The sequence below is a fragment of the Frieseomelitta varia genome, unplaced genomic scaffold, assembly GCF_011392965.1.
Source record: "Frieseomelitta varia isolate USP_RPSP 00005682 unplaced genomic scaffold, Fvar_1.2 scaffold_909, whole genome shotgun sequence".
Taxonomy (NCBI): Eukaryota; Metazoa; Arthropoda; class Insecta; order Hymenoptera; family Apidae; genus Frieseomelitta; species Frieseomelitta varia.
Genome location: NW_025110711.1, coordinates 793,335 through 814,072, shown reverse-complemented (window position 1 = coordinate 814,072; position 20,738 = coordinate 793,335). Strand labels below are relative to the sequence as shown.

General features: G+C 38.9%; 2 protein-coding genes across 3 annotated transcripts in view; one reads left to right on the top strand and one right to left on the bottom strand.

Annotated features, from left to right (window-relative positions):
* Positions 1–20,738, top strand: part of LOC122537448 (cilia- and flagella-associated protein 298) — a 99,320-nt gene that overhangs the window by 8,623 nt on the left and 69,959 nt on the right. The window lies entirely within an intron of this gene.
* Positions 1,105–19,328, bottom strand: LOC122537446. Of its 2 annotated transcripts, none has more exons than XM_043670603.1 (6): positions 18,925–19,328; positions 15,513–15,901; positions 14,267–14,477; positions 10,951–11,405; positions 7,458–7,755; positions 1,105–4,958 (listed from the first exon to the last, which is right to left on the bottom strand). In XM_043670603.1, the coding sequence occupies exons 2-6, from the start codon at positions 15,653–15,655 to the stop codon at positions 4,680–4,682; spliced, it is 1,386 nt and encodes a 461-aa protein (XP_043526538.1). In that variant the 5' UTR covers positions 15,656–15,901; positions 18,925–19,328; the 3' UTR covers positions 1,105–4,679. The 2 variants fall into 2 exon arrangements, with proteins under 2 accessions (XP_043526538.1, XP_043526539.1); XM_043670604.1 differs by having other exon boundaries at positions 14,267–14,347.

Sequence of the window (20,738 nt, the reverse complement as noted above, 5' to 3'; positions counted from 1 at the left end):
TCATAAATATAAAAATTAGAGCAGCTGTGAACATCAGGATAATCAATGAACTTGGAAATGTTATATCGATTTCTTCTACTCTTACGTGTTTCTTTCTTTTTGACTAAATTTCACTTTATCTCTTCGGCTGAATTTAATTCTAAAAAATTCATTTATCACACAAAGAGGAAAAAGTTCACTCACGGTGGAAGTAAGTGACCAGTACATATCGTAAATGCAATCGCTCTGTCGTTTCTTATTCCGTAGCTTCTTTGAGATGTGTGCTCGACAAGAAATGCAGTAAGACACGCAACTCACGACGACGTTATTGTACGTTTGTCCTCAATGCTTACGTTATTTTCTGAAAGAAATCGAAAAATTCATTAAAACGTGAAAACTCTCGAACAGTAATTTTTCACCTAGTAAACTTTAGGATTCAATTAGAATTATAAAACAGCTCGTAATATAGAGAGAGGGAATGGGAAATACGTATTTCTGTAGCTCCAATAAGTATTTCATCTACATTTACGCGTCGAGAATATAACAGGTATACACAAGCAGAGGAAAGGAAGTGTATAATATTTATTTCTGTTCATATTTCGCTTTCAGTTAGCCGAAATCGAAAATATGTTAGCTAATAAATTCTGATAGAAGCTGTACTTTATTCATACAACACCATCGTTCTCGATGCTGCGAAGAAATATCAAATTTTAAATGTTTGGCGTATGAAGCATTCTGCATTCAGTCTAATTTCGTTCTTTCTTTCTAAAGAAAAACAATAATTTGAGATTCGTAAAAAATATCAAACGACGATTAAACTGATCTAATTTTTCAAGGATCACCATGAAATGTTTGACATATTTACAGTTGGAAATCTAAATTATTGCCTAACAAAAATTAATCGTTTCATTATACTATCGGTTTTGCTTCGTATAAATGCACTATGATCGCGTGTACATTTCACATGCACGCTTGTTTCCGTCCTATGCAATGCATGACAAATCGTTTCTTTAATAACCGAAGTAAGTGCAACAATATGAATTTGTGTCGAATTAAACGTTCGAATGGAAATATTTTTGTACAGATTTAAAGGAATAGAAGTTATATAAAATAACTAGAAATTTGATAAACAGTTATTTTATTATAAACGACACATATAAGTTGTATTATTTCATACATGTATGTTATTACAAATATATTCAGACGATAAACGGATATAACATAAATATATCATATAATATAATATATATATATATATATATACTGTTCGTATAAGTACAGATCCGTTCAATTTACATTAATACATTATAGACGCAGTTTATTTAACTCTTTCGCTGTTTAATTCGCTGAAAAAATTCTTTTGCCCCTTGTTTCATCGAAATTTAATTCGTTTCACAATATCGTCTAGATTTATAGTTGATCAAAGGTTTTATTTGATTGTTCCCTGTAAAGTTAATAGAGACATTCCTCCACAATAGGAATGCTTTTGATTCATGTAAACTTGTAGCGAAAGAGTTACGCTATTCGAAGACACGATTGATTACAGTTTATCAACTTCAGCGTAAACGGAAGAAGGCACATAGACTGTGACGAATATGAAAATGTATATGAGTCTATTAATTGTTTATATTTTACTTGTGTCAATAACACAATTTTTTCTTTTTTGTCTACATGTTGTATACCAGCTTATGATCTATATTTGTCAAACATAAAAGTCCTCTTTAAATAAGATTTTAATTTGAAAATTGTCAAGAAGATATTTCTTTGTTCTCTACTGTCAATGAATTAAATTTAATCTAAAATGTTTCAATCAGTAGAGTAACATAATGCAATGATCGAAAATTAGTTGCTGCTCAATCGAATATTAATATGTTACAACAAGTAAATTGTTTCTCGTTATACTGTGAATAGCTTGAAGCAGCAACTGTCGAATGACACATTTATTCACACAACAACTATCATTTCTTGTTATTTTTATAATCAATACACGCATCATATTTACATTTATTTTATGAACAGAAACTTTCATGCTAGCGAAAGAATGGCGTCATTCATTTACGATTACATTATGCCGTCGATGAATTAAGAATTTTTTCCGCGATTGAATTAGAAAGTTTTTCCAATAGCACGATTCAAAGTCGAAAAATGAAATTTCTGACCTGATAATTAAACTCAACGTTTCGCAGCTAATTTGATTGAAGATTGAACGAGACTGTATCAATTTCAAAGTTGTAAAATCTCAGATACATATTCTGACGATTGTAAAAATACCCTGTGATAGCCTGTAAAAAAAATTCAACCCTCTGATCAAGTCTCAGTTGCATTCATCGCAAACGAACGACGCCATAATTTTCATCATAATAGGCAGTCGTAATGTTCGAAATGAAATATACATAGGTATTATATATTTATTATATATGTACGTTATATTCTACGCTTTTATATTCTTTGCTTTACAACACTATCAAGTGTGAAATATAAGTGTACGTTCGTTGACAGTCGAAACTCGAGATCAACCGAGGTTAAGTCGGCTTCAGTGTACGCTCGAAAACTGGAGAACCTAACGAATAACTTTTACAGAATCAATTTTTTTTTTCTCTCTAATCTACCATGTACATCGAAAGCATCGCGGTATTTTTCGTCCGTGCCCTGAATTATCGCGCGCGCACGGACGAGAGACATGAATTTTTTACAACTAACCGGTCGACTATATTTTATCATTGGTGCCTTCTTTTCTTTTTTTCGTTCTACTTTCTCTCTACATCCTCCTTTACGAAATATATTTATTGTATACAGTCAGAAAATACTCGTCGCGTGTTTATGGATTTATGATACAATATTCGAACGTTTGACTCAAATCCACTTCCTTTAATTACGGGTTAACTATGTTAGGTTCCGAGATTATTTCACTAATAATCTTACTTTTTCAACTATTCAAGGCAAAGTAAAAGGTACTTTCTCAAGTGAAAATATTAGGCGTAGAAAAAAAATTACTCGCTCATAGTTTTATGTATTTACTTGCATACGTTGTTCTGCGAAATTATTTCAAAATTTTTTAATTCTACTTATGCGTTCTAACAGTTCTGCCTCTCTGTGTCTAAAAAATTCCTGATACAAAGACAAGATGAATTATTGTATGAAAGGAGTTGAAAAGGTTCCAGTTTTGAAACATGAGAATAAGTAGCTATTCTACGTTGAATATAAAACTAGGGGCATAGAATTTTTTCTACATCTAATAATCCAATATACCAGCCTGCAATCTTTTACAAATTACATATCAATACATGCGTTGAACATAATTTTGTTAGCACGATTAGTCAAAGCAGTCACAAATTGTTCAAGGCAACGGTGATAATGTAAAATATTCGTATACGATTTATACAAACATTCGATTAGACAGTTATTTATGTAGTTACTTTGGCCCCTAATGTGGGTAACTTTTGAACTTTCTTGTTTTTACTTTTAAACTTTTTATCTTTCTCGTACCTCCGTCTTTTCTCTCCGCCGGGAAGACGATCTAAAGATCCATTCTAATCGCAAGCTTTCGCTTTAACACATCGCCGATAATTTTACGGAGATTTTAAAGAATAGGAGAATTTTTGTCTTGTCACTTTCAGTTGACAATTATTTTCAATTTAATTTATTATTGATGCAAGATCCTTGGAGTCATTTATGTTTGGTCTCTTTAATCGTGAAAAGAGGAAAAATACGATCTTTAATGTGTTAACATTCGCTCGAAGAATCGAGAATTTATTATCCGTTGATTTGTGCTGCACCAAGCATTTCCTTCTGGTTTTTCCCGTGATATATCGAACGACTGATGAAATCTTCTACGATCGAATAATAGTGGAAACGATGTAGTATTCGGTTCGAACACATTTTATTGTGCGCTCTTACGGAAAGTGCACGAAGAGAGACCGCATGTTACAAACAACAAATCGGACTGGCCAATCGATTAAATTCCAATCGAACTCAACATACGCTGGATAATTTGTTCGTCCAAATAGATAGAAAAATCCGCTGGACGCAAAAGCGATTGTACGTCACCGAATAAAGGAAATCAGTCTTCACTTTTAATTTCAGTTTTCAAAAATGCGATTGACCACGCAAAACCAATTAAACACGCGTGCACCTCCCCCTCATCCTACGGCCGTATATTTACATGAAATGCTTGTCGATCGTCTCTACTCCTTCGTTTCATACTTTCGCGAAAGTACATACATGGCGGCTGATCGAGTCGATGATCGTTTGCGGAAAGCGTTTCAGTCGGTCAATTTGTAAACAGTGCGATGCAGCTGAAGCGTTTGCACGATTAGAGCACAACGTTCGTTTTTAACATTTCCCCTTAGTACTGCCATTCAATTATCACACAAACATTAACACACATCTACACTTTCTTCTTTCGTTCCGCAAGTAACGAGAGGTTCGTTAAGCGGCGTCCACACCAGACAACTTAACTTCTAGAGGAAATTCAGTAACGTTCGATGGTCATTACTTTGCGCGAAAAATACGCGAGATATTGTACTGAAAAGTTGTTTCGGGGAGAGTTGAGAGTCGACTCAGTTGTTCACTTTGCCGATGAAATTTCTAATCGAGATCTGGAGCAGCGCTCGTCCTGCACCTCAGAAAGAGTCTTCAGCTTCGTCGGTGTCGATCAACGGCACTCTCTCGTAACGGAGCACGGTGCTCGGCTTAAACTGCTAGAGCGCCATGCTTTTGATCTCGTTCTCGTTCATCTGACCTTGGGACGAGGATGGCGTAGCCTCGACGAGTCCTTCGTCCTCGCCCTCGACCTCCTGCTTGTCGACGCAGTAACGGCAACGCATCTTCGCGTCGTCGCCGACCTGCACCGACCGCGTTATGATAACGAGCGTCGTCAGGCTGATGACGAACAGGCCCGACGGCACGATGATGGCGATCAGCAATTCCGTCCGTGTCTTGTTCAAATCGAATCGTGCCACGACTAAGAACGAGTTGTTCTGCAACAAATGGTATTAGAAGCCGCGGGGGAAATACCGGAAGAAAGGAAGTGGGCACGTCGAGCAATTGCCTCGTGGCGCGTGGCTCGAAATAACTGCCAGACAACTGTGAGCCCGGATAATTCGATTCGATCGTGATTCTTCAATTCTAAAGTGCAAGAAAATTTCGAATTTCTTTTCTTAAGAGCCACAGCTCTAGCTTGAAACACGCGCGGTGTTTATTTATGGCTGTGAAATAGAAATATTTGGTACGAATTGCATTTCGAGAGTTGGAGATAAACGAAGATATTGAATGGGGATTGTGATGGGGATTGAAAGAATGGTGTATAGATATGCAGAGTAAATTTTAGATGAACGTGACTGAATGTATCTTGAGAATATCTACGCGGTTTCCATGTGTTTTTTCTGTTATTCTATGTTGCCATCTATTGAATGTATCTTAATGATTGTTTATAAATAGGTGATCAACGTATCCAATAATTGTGAAAACTGAGGTGTAAATCATTCCAGACTCTACCTTCTAATCGTCACATATTGAAGAGAAGCATCAAACGTACATATATGTATGTCGTTGCTACATCTCCTACACTATGACACACTATGCTGTGTAATGGCACGGTAGTTTACGATTTCTTTGATGTATTTCCCGCGTCTTTTTACTGAAAAGGATGTACATAAAAAAAACGTTGAAAAGACGTTCTTGATAATGTAAAAGCAAAGGTAGCCAGAAGTGCCGGTTTTGAAGAAATTTAAGATTTAGGTTACCAGCGGTAGGAATTCTTGATGAAGAATGAAATAACTTCTTCGTGGAATTTCCTCTGGTCTTCTTTACATTCTTTCTGTCTCCTTTCCTCCTCAAATGGAAGCATTGTTCTCGGGAATAAATTTAACCGAACCTTATTTCTCGTCACTAACCTCGCGAGACTCTTTGTTTCTCGTAGACTTTCGGAATATTTCAATAGATACCAGGAATTTCGCTTACATCATTCAATTTCAAACGTTGACGTTATTCAAGTTGCACAGAAAATTGTTGAAAAAGGACATCGGGAAGGATTCCGTTCTGGGCAAAACAACCACTGACATTAATTTCGAATTAATGCTCGTTCCAATTATCCCGCTTTGACCGGTGTTTTCATTAATTAAACATCGAACGATTTCTACGACACTCGCACGAGCGTTATTTCCAATGATAATTTATCGCCAGTCGTTCCGAAATATTGTACACAGAGATCGGCTGAAATTGTTTCGATGTCGAGGTCGTGCGTAAAACAGAACACACAGGGTGTTCCATTAAAAATTCGACGAAAGCCCGCGCCTACGATGGAACGTTTTTATAATACAATTCGAAACTTGCCCGTGGAACCGTGGAACGGAAGTTCGACCGGGAGGGGGAGGGGAAAAAAAATGCAGAAATAATTAAATGCAGCCCGCCTCGTCGGACTTTGTAATTTAATTCGTGAAAGTGGAAGACGAGGGAACCGATCGTTAAGAGTTGCCTGACACTTTCCACTACAAATTTAATTTCGTTGAAGATCCAATTAAGGAAAATCGAACAACGACTGCGACAGTAACGTATTTCCTTTTGGAGAAATGAAAGGAGAAAGGAGAAAAGAAAAAAAAGAAAGGGGGAAACACGTAGCTCGCGTTCATTAAAAGGCAGTTCTACTCGAATTACTCATTAAATCGAATTACTCTGTGCCTTTCGTTGGTACAAAACGAGGCGACTATTACATAACACTCTTGTCTCGTAAAACATCTTTCTTTTCTTCTTTTTCTTTTTAATTGTCGAATGTCGTAGTTATAGCGAAAAGTTTAATTGCACGAAAATTCACCATAATTCCTGCTCGATGTTGCCTGTTGAAATTACCGCCGAAAATTTCATTTCGTTCGATGCCGATTCCATCAGAGTCCGAAACGAATTAAAATGTATATACCGGCCAGCTGGCGGATCGATTTAATTGAAAAGTTGATTAGACTACGAGTTGAAAGCAGCGATGTGTTGTTTTTCTAACGAAATTATCCTGCCGCGGCTGCAACGCTTCTCTGTTTCAAAGCTTGGCGAACCTTTCGCGCGGAATATTATTTACCTTTCGAATGGATTTTGTAATGGTAGGATAACTCTCGTTATTTTGCTTCTCGGTAACAGAGTGTAGTTTCGAATACTATTATAAAATCGAAAAACTTCTCAATGGGATCTGTACTGCTTTCTTTGTACGTTTCTCTTTCCTTTCTCTTTGTAAATCAGTGCGTATAAACATCCTTTTCAGAGAGACAGAAACGTGCATGCGGGAATCGCGGTTCGAAGCAGCAAGCAGGTTGTTTAAAAAAAAAAAAAAAAAAAGAACATTTAAAATGAATATTTACGAACTTAACGAATGATCAACGAAATTATGTAAAAGCAATAAAAACAGAGTGAGAAGAAGAGGAAAGAGAGATGAAAAAAAAAAAAGATAACGCATGAATTTGAAGCGGAATGAAACGTCGCGAGGGACAGCATACCTGATTGTAGTAACAGGGGTATCGACTCTGCGCCGTCTGATTGTCGCCATCTCGGCCGTGAGTGGCGAGGAAATCTTTACATTCCCCTTTCAGGGTGTTGACGCAACCTTCGAAGTTGATGTAAAGGCGGGAACTATTGTATATTGTGAGGGATCTTTGTGCCGGTACGTAGACGTTCGCAGGATCCACAGGATACTCTAAACTCCTCTCGTATATATGCAGAAAACTCGTAAAGTTGATGCTCGGCTGAGGCACCGGTATATCCCGTAACAAGGTGCCGTTCACGCAATCCTCCGTCCTGCGAGAAAGAAGTCAAAACACGATTTATGAAACGACGTAGCCTGCGACGCGGCTATTTCAGAAAATACGCGAGAGGATACGCGTCGTATTTTGAGACGAAGTTCTCTGGCAAATTTCACGTTAGCGATACATCTCTGAAGGAAGTGAAATTGCGTGAAAAATATGGAACAACATTGAGGGGCGCAACGTTTCTGATTAAATCGATACTGAACACTCGATACACATGAGCTTGGCAATAAATTGCTGGCATGATTCGAAGCTGATTAGCTATCGCAAATGTGAGAAATACTACATTCTCAATATCTTTTTGCAGAGGGTTTCATTTTGGGGTAAGAAAAAGAACGGTTAGAAGAACGTAATGCTTAGGGCAGGATTACGTAATGCTTAGGGCAGGATTACGTTGACAGAAACACAAGAGCTGTTAATGAAAGAAATTTAAGTTGACATTGTTGAGTTTTCATTGTCGAACGTGCTGATCTGAAAAGAACAATTTACACTCGTTCGTATTTGTTAGACACGTAGAGAAATGCAAGCGCGAGAAACGCATCGCGTGTAGTCGAATCTATTCGAAATTGAAGCTTCGTGCGTAAACAACAATATAACAACAATATAAACAATAATATTTGTGTTCTCTGCAAATTTTCGAATCGTACCATCAATTGAACACCCTTCTCTCTAACGTGCAACTTTCGCACGCGTCGGGTTTCATCCAGAAAACAAATTATTGGTAAAGTGGAACGGTATATTCCACGTTTCCTGCTATCTTCCTCGATAAAACGTTCCTTCGTAAACACATTTCTCGAGAGAAATTTCGCTTCCCTCCGACCGCGAATGCTCGGATACACGTCTCTCGGAACGACTCTTTTTATTTTCGTGTGTCTCGGTGTATGAGAAGTTTTCTCCGTGTTCTTCTAGTGGCTCACATTCGTCGACCCCCTTTTCTTATCTGCGCCCGCGCAACCTCCGACGAAGATATAAGAGAACGGATGAAGGATCGAAATGAAAGAAACGCGCGGAAAACGCGAGACGAGTCGGACAAACTAGAAAGATAGAGGTGAATCGGTGGGCAGAGCCGCAGGATCAATGGTTGCCATGGAAATGCCCTTATCGGCGTCTTCTAGACCTAAAGAATCAGGATATGTGGAAACGCGTGATACACAAATGATACGAAATAATTCGACACTTGCCATAGGAAATTATATAACAACAGACACGTTTATCCGAAAATATTTAAAATATCCAAAGGATTGAAAATAATATAAAATACCGTTGATTTCGTTCGACAATACGCGGTAATATAAAATTAGAGACTTCAATTCAATTGAACATTAAAGACTTCATGTTTCACCAACTTTTTGCCATGAACACTTCCAGGAACATAGAGCTTTGAAGTACAGGTGTCTTGATCAGAAATTTCATGTTTACCAACCGTGTACCGTGCAAAATAATTTAGGAAAGCGATGACGAATTCTATTGGTACAAATTGGGGCGCGGATTAATGCGATTGTTCTACAGTTCCACGAATATGTATTGTAACATGATTCACGGTAGCTAACACGTTCAGGAATTTCACGCTCAACGAGGTTCTCCCAGCTCGTTCCGAGAGCCGGTGGAATCGAGTATCGACTCGGAAAGGGAGGACACAAATTGCCGTTTTATCGCGTAGGTTTGCACGACCGAGGAAGACAGCTTTTCGTCAGTCCATTGTGCGATTTCTCCGATTACCTCCAGGCCTTTCCTCTCTCTCTCTCTCTCTCTCTCTCTCTTTCCTGCTTTTTTGAAAAGGCACGAATTGCTGCGAGTGAAAGCCGCAAGATACACAAGGACAAAATACATAGAGACGAAGGGAACCCCGGCCCATTTAGCCCCGGGGAGGCATTAACCCCTCCGTCGTGGCCAAATACATCGAACTTCTCTGGCTGACCAGTTGAATCGTTCTAGACAGGCGTTCTGGATACTGAATAATACACCCACCATGTTCTATCATATTAATATTCTATTATATAATATATACTACTATATTCTATTAATATAATAGATAATAGTTCTATTACATTAATGATATTAATTCGTATGCCTTCTCAAACAAAATTTTATCACTTATTCACGGATCGTGTAGTAATGAAAACGTGCTGTTGATCCAATAAATTTGATCCGTTATCTTAACCAAATGTCAGATGACATCTTACTGAACCATGTGAACCTTCGATCAAATGCCACACGTTTGACATTTGTTCAACAACTGTTGCTATTCAGTGCTTGTTGACTATCAAGTCGAAAAACATTGACATTTCTCGTTTATTTATTATTGACGATAACGTTCTCCTCGTGTGTCTCAAATATTTTACTCGTCAATGACCATCTTGAAAGAGTGTTATTTCGAAGATTCATATAATAGAAAATATATATTGTGAATACGTAAAGTATTTCGTCGATGCAATTGAATTTAAAACGATTATTAGCAACGCAAAGACATCGATCGAATTAATCTAGAGACAATGGATGCACGTGATTGTTTGCTCTCTGACGTCTTAATTACGTCGCTAGACAGCTCTCTCTCGAGTTCACTGGTAAGCGTTACACAAACCTTTCACCGGCTTCGCGAAATCTTAGCTGTCGCGAGGTGACGTCATTAAAGAGTATCGACTAAATAAGTGGCACGAAGGTAGGCGCAACAGTTTGATTCATTGTTACTCGAACACAAAGTTACTTGTTCATCATGTATTACATATAATTTATCGGGGGAACGATTTACATTTAATTCGATTTTCCATTGCGTGAAAACCTTCTCCAATTTTCTTTCGAGTAGCTCGACTTAATCTCGAATTTAACACGCGACGTAAGAAATTTATTAAAAGAATATATTTACTATATTTACTATATTTTCAATTTTACTGACGAACTTGATAGCCATTATTATACGTAAGGTAATTATAAAAGTAATTAATACGTATGAAGGTGATAATAAGTAAATGTAAGGCGGGAAACAGGTTGAAATTTAAATATTTCATGCAATTTCAACTTATTTTATCAATATATTTTTATAAAAAAAAGTTCCATCATTTCAATGTCAAAAAACAATCAAGCGAAAGATAAAATAAATTGCGTCGCTGCATTTTGCAAAGGTTTCAACGTTCACCAAATTAATTAGAAGTGAATATTAATAGTCACGTTGATACGTCTGAAAATTTACCTTACTTCGTCGACTTCTTTGTTCACGTGCAAACAGCTGGCAACGATACTTCCGTTCCGATCGTCCCAGAATTGTTCAGGCGGGGTTAACCTAACGCCAGGCAGATTTCCATTTGCTTTGTTGAGGGCTAGGCCGCGTTCGCATCTCGCGGTGATGACGTTGTCGTCCTGCATCAGGTACACGTTCACGTCTGACGTAGGGATCTTCGAGCAATAACGATCGCAGCTAAAGGGGCTTTTGATTTTCGTGCACCTCGAGCTCTGACAGCTGAAGAAGCCATTCAGCTTCATGTTGTCCTTCTCGCTGTCGACGACGATGCCGTCGGCCTTGTGGTGGCACAACATCAGCTCGCTTATGTTTACACAGTGGCCAAGGCTGCAGTTGAACACTCCCGAAAGCACGCTACACTCGCTGCCATTGTTGCAATTGTACCTCTTTAGGGACGCCATGTTCACCTGAAACGACAGATTAACTTCGACTTTAATTGGGATAATTTGAGTAGGAAAAAAAGATTATATTAATTACATTATATGTATATTAATATATACATTGTGTGTATTAATATATTATTGTACGTTAATAGAAGGGTTTTGTTGGGTCAATAGGTTTCCCGAAGAACTTTTTAACTTCTCGAGAAATGATTCACATATTTGATAAAACGGAGATGAAAATACGGAGGAATAAGAGAGATACATTATGTGAATATACCAACGAATCAATGGTATTAAACAATGAAGTTTTATAATTCAAGGATCAAAGGTCATTTCCTTCTGTTAATATCAGACTGTAGAAAAAATACATTTCATATATATACGTAATGTACATTAATGTACATTAATTGAAAGTTATGTTACTGTCGAAATCGTTAATTAGTTAGCTAGGTCGTACAAAAATTTCGCTGTAAAAGTATAAAAGTATCGCGCAACTCGTTTCTCTTTATTGCCGTGAGAAGCTCCCTCGAGAGTCATTTATATTCTATCGTCCGACGTGCGTTTCTCGTAGATAGAAATTCAGTATGATTGACGTCTAGTTCTATATTAGTTTCATTACTTTCTGTCACGCTCTCTTCGACGAACGAGGGCAAATTCTTCGAAAAGCTACGCGTCCATACGAGAAACATAAGCGCGAGAATTAACTTTATTGAGACTCGATTCTAATTCCATTTTTATACATATATGATATTATGTTCGGTATTACAGTGAAATAAAAATAGGCGAAAAGCGGTCTACTTTAAATCACGATGCGTGAGGCGAAGATGATCGATAAAAGGTGTGGCAGGCGAGTGGAACACGCCATTAGAAAGTAATTCAAGACGACGAACCCGATCGGAAGCATTACGTAGCGGATAACGAGGTTAGCGCGTCGAAGTATAACCGGCTGGCGGGTTATGTTCATTACATTAGCATAACTCGGCAACGTTTGTGTCTCGCGCGAACGAAGACTTGGCTTTGTCGAAAAACTTCCACCGGGACAACGGAGCATGATATACACGCGGACATAGAATTTTAAGTAATTAATCTTTTAGTCAGCACGATGATTAACTTCCGTCAGTCACGCTCCTCGCCATTTTCTCACTCGACACTTTTATTCGCCGGCTATGATCCTTTTTAGAAACCGACACACTCACGCTCGATAACTCTTCTTCCTTCTTTTTTTTTTTTTTTTTTTTTTTTTTTTAATTTTNTTTTTATTTTCTAGCTTCGCACTCACGCTTTCGACTATATTAGCGAAAGTTCCCACCGTAAAATAGCGCGATAGTTGCGTTGAAACGCTCCCCCTCTCGGTGCTCGGATCCTTTCGCCGGTGTAACTGAATTTTTCACGTTTAATTCGATTAAAGCAACGCTCATCGAACTACTTCCATCTAGCCAGGTTGATTAAAAATGTTGCTGGTTGATTAAAAATCGACTCTGACGTTGACGACAATGGAAATAAAATTCCATTTGAAAAGTCGAGTAACTGTTAATGGCGATCTTCGCGAACAACAACGGACGTCGTTATTTTCAATTAATTGTTGAAACCACAGTGAGAAATTACCTCTGTAATTACTACGAGCGAAATAATCAAAATAAGACGCGTTACTTTTAACAAGACAACGATTCTCAGCGATCAGAATAATGGAAAATTGAAATTGTTGTTCACGAAGTGAAATCTATCGTCTATCGTTTAACAATCTCCCGCTGCTTCGAGAAACTTATTTTCCCGCACGATCTCGCGGGAAGCATAGTTTTCAGAGTTGCTCCGATCAATTTATTCTATCTCCCGCGGGAAAACAGCATACAGCCTGTCAAAGAAAGCTATTTGCTTGTCCGGAGCGTTGCACTCCTCTAGGAGAAGTTTTCCCGGAAATTATTATACGTAGTCGCTTCGACGATCGCGATCGAAGGGCCGATATCGACGTGAAAAATTCAGAAAACGTTCGACGATGCACGGACGGCGAGAGTTTACCTTGCACGCTTCTTACGTCTCGAGATATACAGCGCGTATTTCAATTTCAATTTCAATTTCAATTTGAATGAAAGTAAGAAGGAGGATTGAGAAATTGCGAAAAATATACGCGTTTCTCTCGCGTAAAGGTAGATAAAAGTGATTTGAAAATATTTAATTATTTGATTATTAATGGAGCCAGGATATCGTTGATGAGTTTTTAAATATATACGAATTTTAATTGGCATAATTTTTTGCTGAAAGTAATTTATAACGCAGTGCTCACACCGCAAGCTGAAGGAGCGTGTCTGGCCATATACGCTCTTATTCCCCTCGCTCGCTTGTTCCACCGAGTTTAGATCAATCGTCAGTTCCCTGTGGAAAACGGTTAAAAATTTTCTCTTTCGTGCGATTCAAAGATCCCTCTGCTTGAAAAATAACGAACGTAAATGTTGATTAAATTTTTATTTCGCGTATCGAAGGGAAGAAAATCATTTTACACGGTGAAAGAAATTTCGTTTATTTTTTTCTTTTTCTTTTCCTTGCCAGGAAATTGGAAAACGACATTAAATATTCAGTAAATATTCATAAATAGCAATCATAAAACGCGTAAATCCATTAAGGGCCAACGTCGAGCGAACGCAACATTTCATTATCAACCTTTCTCAGTCCATTATTCAATCCCGTTTTTTTCTTTTTTAACGTTATAGTTGCAAGTGAATTTCACAAACTTTTAATACTTCTTTCGTTTGTCCATGAAAATGTCCCTTGCATATTCATTATTCTCGTTAACTTTGGCGAAACTTAAATTTTAATATTAAGCTTGCCTTCGTGTCATTCTAGAAAATCTCGATTTCCGATCGGACGTAATCAGAGCGTAAGTGGCAAACCTGCGGGCAAGATATGCTGCTGAATTTCGTGCAGTTCTTGAAAACGATGTCGGTCCCGTTTCTCCGTACGGTTGCGTGGATCTGAGGACAAAATCCCGTGGTTCTCGTCAAGCACCATTCCCCGCAACTCGCCCAGCCACAATTATTAGTTAAGGTCGTGTTAATGGTTTGGCACATGACCGGATCAGGATCGATCCCCGCGTGAAAAGCTCTGGAAATTAATTGCGTCGCGTTCGTTAGTATTTCGCCGAGAGTCGTGTAAATTTTGCATTACGCGAATACGTAGCTTTGCTACGTGAAGAATTCGTTGACAGAGCGTCAGGATCGCTCCCGAGCGATTGAAAAGCCAGCAACGATCGAAACACATTTTTGAAATATGAATAAACATCGAGAAACGGAGTAACCAGATCGGGAACGTGATTCATAATTCATTGAGACCAAAAAGAAAATCTCTGAGAAAGTCTCTCGCGATTAGAGACTCGCGACCTTTAACCTATGTCAAATCTCCTTTCTGGAGATCATGGAAACATTCGAATTACATCTCTTACGCTCTACAACCCATCATCGCGTAACAAATTGTTCTTACAAATTGCACCGACCTTTTCAGTATACTATACAGTTGATAAATATCCAGACATTATTAACAACTTCTGGTAGCGCTATGTTAATTATACGAAATTATCTGCTTTCTACGAGAAAAACAGAGTTGATAACAGGTGAAACGAACGTAATTCGTTCGTAATATCGTGTAATTTGCTACGTATGTACATATTTCTGTTACTTTTCCGCAATTATAGTAGCAGTGGATTTTCTCGTACTTGCACAGTCGAAACAAATTTTTAATAATAAAACTGAAATACGACTGAAATCGTATACCTACAATTTGTTACTTCTCAGCTCCGAAAATTGGAAATAATATATTAATAATAATAATATTAATATAATAATATAATATAATATATAATATAATATTAATATAATAATATTGAAAATAATATTTTGCAAGAAAGTCCAGAATTATTACGAATCCGCGGTGTTTGATTAAAAGCAACAGAAAGGACTGCGTCAATGATAATATTTCATTCTCGAACGATGAACAACAGAACAACGTTCCGTCTATAGAGCGTTAAAGCCGGGGGTCATAGAGTGCAAGTTATAGATCTCCTCTAGGAAATTAAGGCCGGACGAGTCGTAACTTAATTACTATCGGCCTTGGTCAATTAATCGATGCAGCCTTGTCGTTTACCTGTGGGACGGCATATAGATTGCCACGCTCAGATAAACCAGCGCCACGCAGCTGATGACAATGGTGAACTGACAGAAGCAGATACTGCCGCATATCCTGCGATCCTGTTCCGGTATCAGGCGACGTTTGTGCTTCCGACCCATCGCGAGCAATCAATCGCGAGCCGCTTGGCTTTTCTTTCTTTTCCTCCGTGCCGACAATCGTGCTCCCAACCAGCTATCTCTGAACTGAAGGATTAGCCCAAGGTCTCTTCTCATCAAGGAAAGGATCTGCCTCGAGCCTGCGATGATCTCTCAGGAATTGTTTCTCGATAGGGGGAAGCTCTGTTTGTCATCGGCGCTGCATCTTTCGTCACGGTTCACCGGCGTTCACAGACGGCTAGTAGGTTTCTGAAAAAGAGGAAACGCGATCGATTTACGTCAGTTTTCAATTTGAAGCTTGAGAAATAGATTTTTTTTGGGGGGGGGGGGGAAGAATTTTATCTTCGTTTAGATCGTCGATCGAAGGTTTAGAGAGTTTTCGATGTCTTTGAGGAATTCTGGAGGAATTTATTTCAGTTCTTGAGTTCTTGGGGAATCTTTAGGTATGACAAAGAGATAGAAATGTTTGAACGACTCGTCTTTCGATAATGACGAGTAAATAAATTCGTAAATAAATTTGTGAAATGTATATTTCCTGAAGGTTTGTGTTTTATTTACACGTAATGGGGAGGATCAAAGGCGTGTGATAAAAGAAAGCGTTTGAAAGATAAGTGTAAACTGATTTTAACCTATATTGGTCGAAAGGCTAAAACGTAAAACTGAATCCACTTGTTAGTTGAGAAAATTGAATGTGATTTCCTGTCAATAAATTGATTTCACCAAATAGATAATATAACTATACTATATCAAAGACAGTCTTTAACCCAGTCTTTGTGCTGGCAACTGATTCGCGGGACCATAACGAGTGACCGAAACCGTATACAATAATTTGTCGCTTTCTTTTTCTTTTGAAGTCGTCGGTATAATATCACTGGACAGAAATTAAGAAGTAATAAACTTATCATTTGTTTTGCCTGCGTTATACTGAAATATATTTAAAACTGAGAAAATGTTGCAATTTTGGGCCAAATATTCTCGACGTGCGTGGCACGTCGTTCCAGCGCAAGAGGTTAAAAAAAGAAAAGGAATTCGTTGTATCGTATTATTTTCGAAACAGACACGAAATATCATTCCTGGAGAAACTTTCTCTGTCAAGTCCCGCGAGTGTAATATCGAAGAAAATTTCATGGGAATTTATTGAAATAATGACTTTATTAGCGTCGTCGATCCTCATCCTGCAACAAATCAAGGAACGGTGGGTAGTTATTTGCACCCGATCGGTTCATTATTTCCACGCGAAGGAAGGGAGAAACAACCGATGGAGAACCCTTTAAGGATGTAATTTAATTTACGATCCCGGCGGCCATGAATTATTCTCGAAGAGAGTTTCCTCGGTTGTTGAATTTTCCAAGCTCAAGTCCGAGCTTCACAACAGGTGTCTCGACTGCACGCCGCTGGGGTACGAACATTCCTCTCTCTCGGAGAACACGGGTCGTCTTTCATCGATTCGAGAGTTTCTGGCGCGTTGGCTAGAATTCTACGTAACCGAGTTGGACACACGCGCTCGACATTGTTTATTCCTTTTCTCTCTATTGAATCTACTAAGTCCTTGGATAAATCGATCGATCGAGTCAGCAATTCGAAGCAGCATCTGTGCGAAATGAAAAAAAAAAAAAAAAAAGAAAGGTTTATCCTTGATTAAACGATATCAGCCAAGTATGAAAGGTCACGTGGAACATTGATTTTCCGGTTATGTAAGGTGGCTGATTTTACATAATGGTCCCAAGACTGGCACGCGATCAAACAAACTCGGCTCGAATTACGCACCAAATTCGAAGCCGCGAGTCGTTGCTCGAACCGCCGCGAAATCGAAACCCGAAACTGCGAAATAACAAACAATTGCGAAAGGGATAGTTCACGAATGCCGGTTTTCTAGAACAGCCGCGAACAGTTGGAAACTTTCTATCGATTCGCTCTTCGTCGGAAGCTCTCTTCCAGGCATTTGGCCTTACACGCGGTCCCTCGTTAAGGGAATCGTATCGCGATGCTCCGGTAGCCTTTCGGAAAATCGATCTTCGACTCGTCGCGATATCTCGAGCGAATCTTGGAAATTATCGACTCGATTCATGGAACCGAACCATGTTAACGAGAATTATATTAATATTTACAACGTCGCGAAATGAACGTTGCGAAATCGATCGTTCATTTTCGTAGAATTAAATTCCATAATGTTGTTGAGGAGAAGAAATTCAATTCTGTGTTCGACTTCGATGATTTTTAGCCCCTTCCCCTATGTTTTTCTATGCTGTCTTTGTTTCTTTCTTTCTTTTTTTTTTTTTTCTTTTTCGTGCCATTCAAGCCTATCAAGCTTAATGCAGTTGAGGCAATTACCGGGTTTTAACTTCGTTAGGTGCAGCGCTAGTGTAAACAGGTGAGAGGTGCACTCCGCTGGATGACGTGCAATTAGATACTCGTAATCCTATTACCTGCATAAGGGACGATCGCTTAACGATCATTCGAGAATAATACATATCGATTCAGGGAAACTTTCAAGCTCGGGTAAACGGGCCCGAGTTGTAGGGTTTCTTGAATGTTCTCACGGCAAGACGATCCGATGGCGATGCTTAAGGTGACATCAAAGGGAATTCGAAGAGCAGAGGGAATCGATGTTAGCATACGAATACCGTGGTATATTTACTATGCCAAGTATGGCACGCTATCGACGATCTAACGCGGCGCGTCGCCGTTTTTAAATATATTCTGGAAGCGGTGTGTCGGTTACCGAGATTTAAAAAAATGAAATTCCAAATATAAACGCGAATGTTTTTACAGCGATGTTACAATTAAATAACTTTGAGTTCGTTTGAATTTTTACGCGCGAGAAAGATAGACAATTTCGGGAGTAGTTGATTGATCTAATTTTGCAAAGATCGTCATTTTTGTCGTGAGATGTTTACTTCAATTGAAAATGACCGATACGAATTATTGATTGCAACAACCGACGGTGAAAATCTTAAGAATCTACAGTTTCCAGAAGAAATCGCGCGAAACTTTGAAAACGTGTTACGAGACGATACGATTCCCGTCGTTTGAATATTGCAAACTTCTGTGCACGGTGATACGTCCTCCAAACAACATCGTACGACCACGTTTTCTACCTTCGAGACTTCTGTTTTAAATGTCAAACATGTTCGATCGGCGATACTCGGCTAAATATCACCTGTCTCTTCCTTTGAAAAAAAGTAGTGTCCTCCCGCAAGCGCGAAGACACGACTTCGATCGAACAATCTCCGATCGATTCAAACACAAACAAACAATCGTCAAACTTTTACCTGCGACAGAAGACCTTCCATTTGGATTTTCTCCAACCAGACTCGCCGAGATTCACTCTGTTCGCGTTTCTCTTTTTTCTTTTCCTCTTGCAAGTTCGTTCGTACGCGATCACACACGACACACGGTGATCCTCGCTGGACCCTCGACGCGATATCGATAACAGCGGGATTCGGCCGCGGTGTGGTCTGGTCGCTGTGGCTTTCGAAACGGACGGGCGGTCAATAACGGCGCGAGCTGCTCGAGTTTTCATTTCCATCCATGTTTCGCGATGTCATTGCTTCCGCGGTGTGTCGGTGCGTTGACATCGACTGGATGAGAGAGCGAGGGAACTCTGCCGCCCTGTAACGACCGCGTCGAACGACCGCGAACCACCCAACGCAATCCGGACGACTGTTTGAAAACAAGGCTGGCCGTCGAGTGTGTATGGCTCGCGAGCTCCCCCATACCGAGCTTGCGCCTTGAGAAGCACCGTGAGAGAGCTCCGGCGAATTTATGGGAGTTAGCCGGTGTTCCTCTACGTTCGTCGGCAGCCACCGACTGACGGCAGCTCGCCTAAGGCGCTCGAAACTTTCCAAAACGCCTCCAAACCTATGCTCCGACCCCTCGATACGTCTGCCCGTGGCAAAAGCTAATTAATTTGCTGGCCTCTGCTTTTCCTTTTCTTTTCACGCTGATGTCGAGGTTTGACGGACGTCGTTGCGTTTCGGAGATCAGATGTTGGTGGTGAGAGTGTCGGAGTGTTTTCGTTAGCTCTCTGCTTCTAGGTAGATAAACGGTGTAAAATGTTTTATATGTACTCATTAATGTGTACAGGGTGTTCAGCAAAGTGTTTAACTTTCAATTCAAATTTCGTCTTTCTATACGTGCTAATAATTATCAGCTGATATTGATGTGAACTTGTTACTATCCAAAAGAGACATTCGCGAAGGTGTCATTGCCAGAATAGTTTCCACAGTCGCTTCGAATTGCTATCAAAAAGTTAATATTTCATTCAGGAAAGTTTGAAATCAGGAAATAAATTGGTAGAAATATTAGCAAAATATTCAAAGTTACTAAGATGGAACTGTTGCCTTTCATGTGTTAGGCTGTTGGCAGTTATTCAACTACAATCGTCACGCTACAAATCTCATTATCGGGTAATCTAAGATATTGAATTAGGAGGTTTTTAAAGTTTTCAAACTGCGATGCTACGTAAACGAATAATTTTTCTTTTTTTAGTACTTCCTATATTTATAAATATACATTTATTACAAATCTATAAAATGTTATATAATATAATACAATAAAAGATTGCTCCATTACTTTATATATTTGCAAGAAGTCTCTAACGCACAATTTCCATTCTAAATTCACAGTGTCTCGAATAATCGCGGAGTTTCACTAAAGTTACGTGTAAGCTGCACCTACCTGTAGTTTCTGTAGCAACTGCAGTTCCTAAGTTTCTCGTTCGTTGACGTAATTGCATAATTCAGTAAACAATCCAGGGATTCGCTCACCAGCGAGCGTAATGATTTTAATCACAATTTCAACGGTTTAATGCAGTACAAATGTTTGTCAAAGTTTCTGGAAGCTCCAAGAGGCTATCGTGCTACCGTGAACTTTCTCAGTGTGAACAAACATTCGCTTAACACGAAACAGATCGCGAGCTTTGATTGACAGTGTTTGGATCAAACTTGTTGATGTTAAATTAAATCGAAAAGAATTCTCTTTTAAGACGTGTGAAACTCGAACGTAAATTGTTTAGTTTCTTTTCAACGATTCTGCAAATATTTTCGAAAACCTAGATTGGTCGGAGCGAGGAATACGTTTGCGA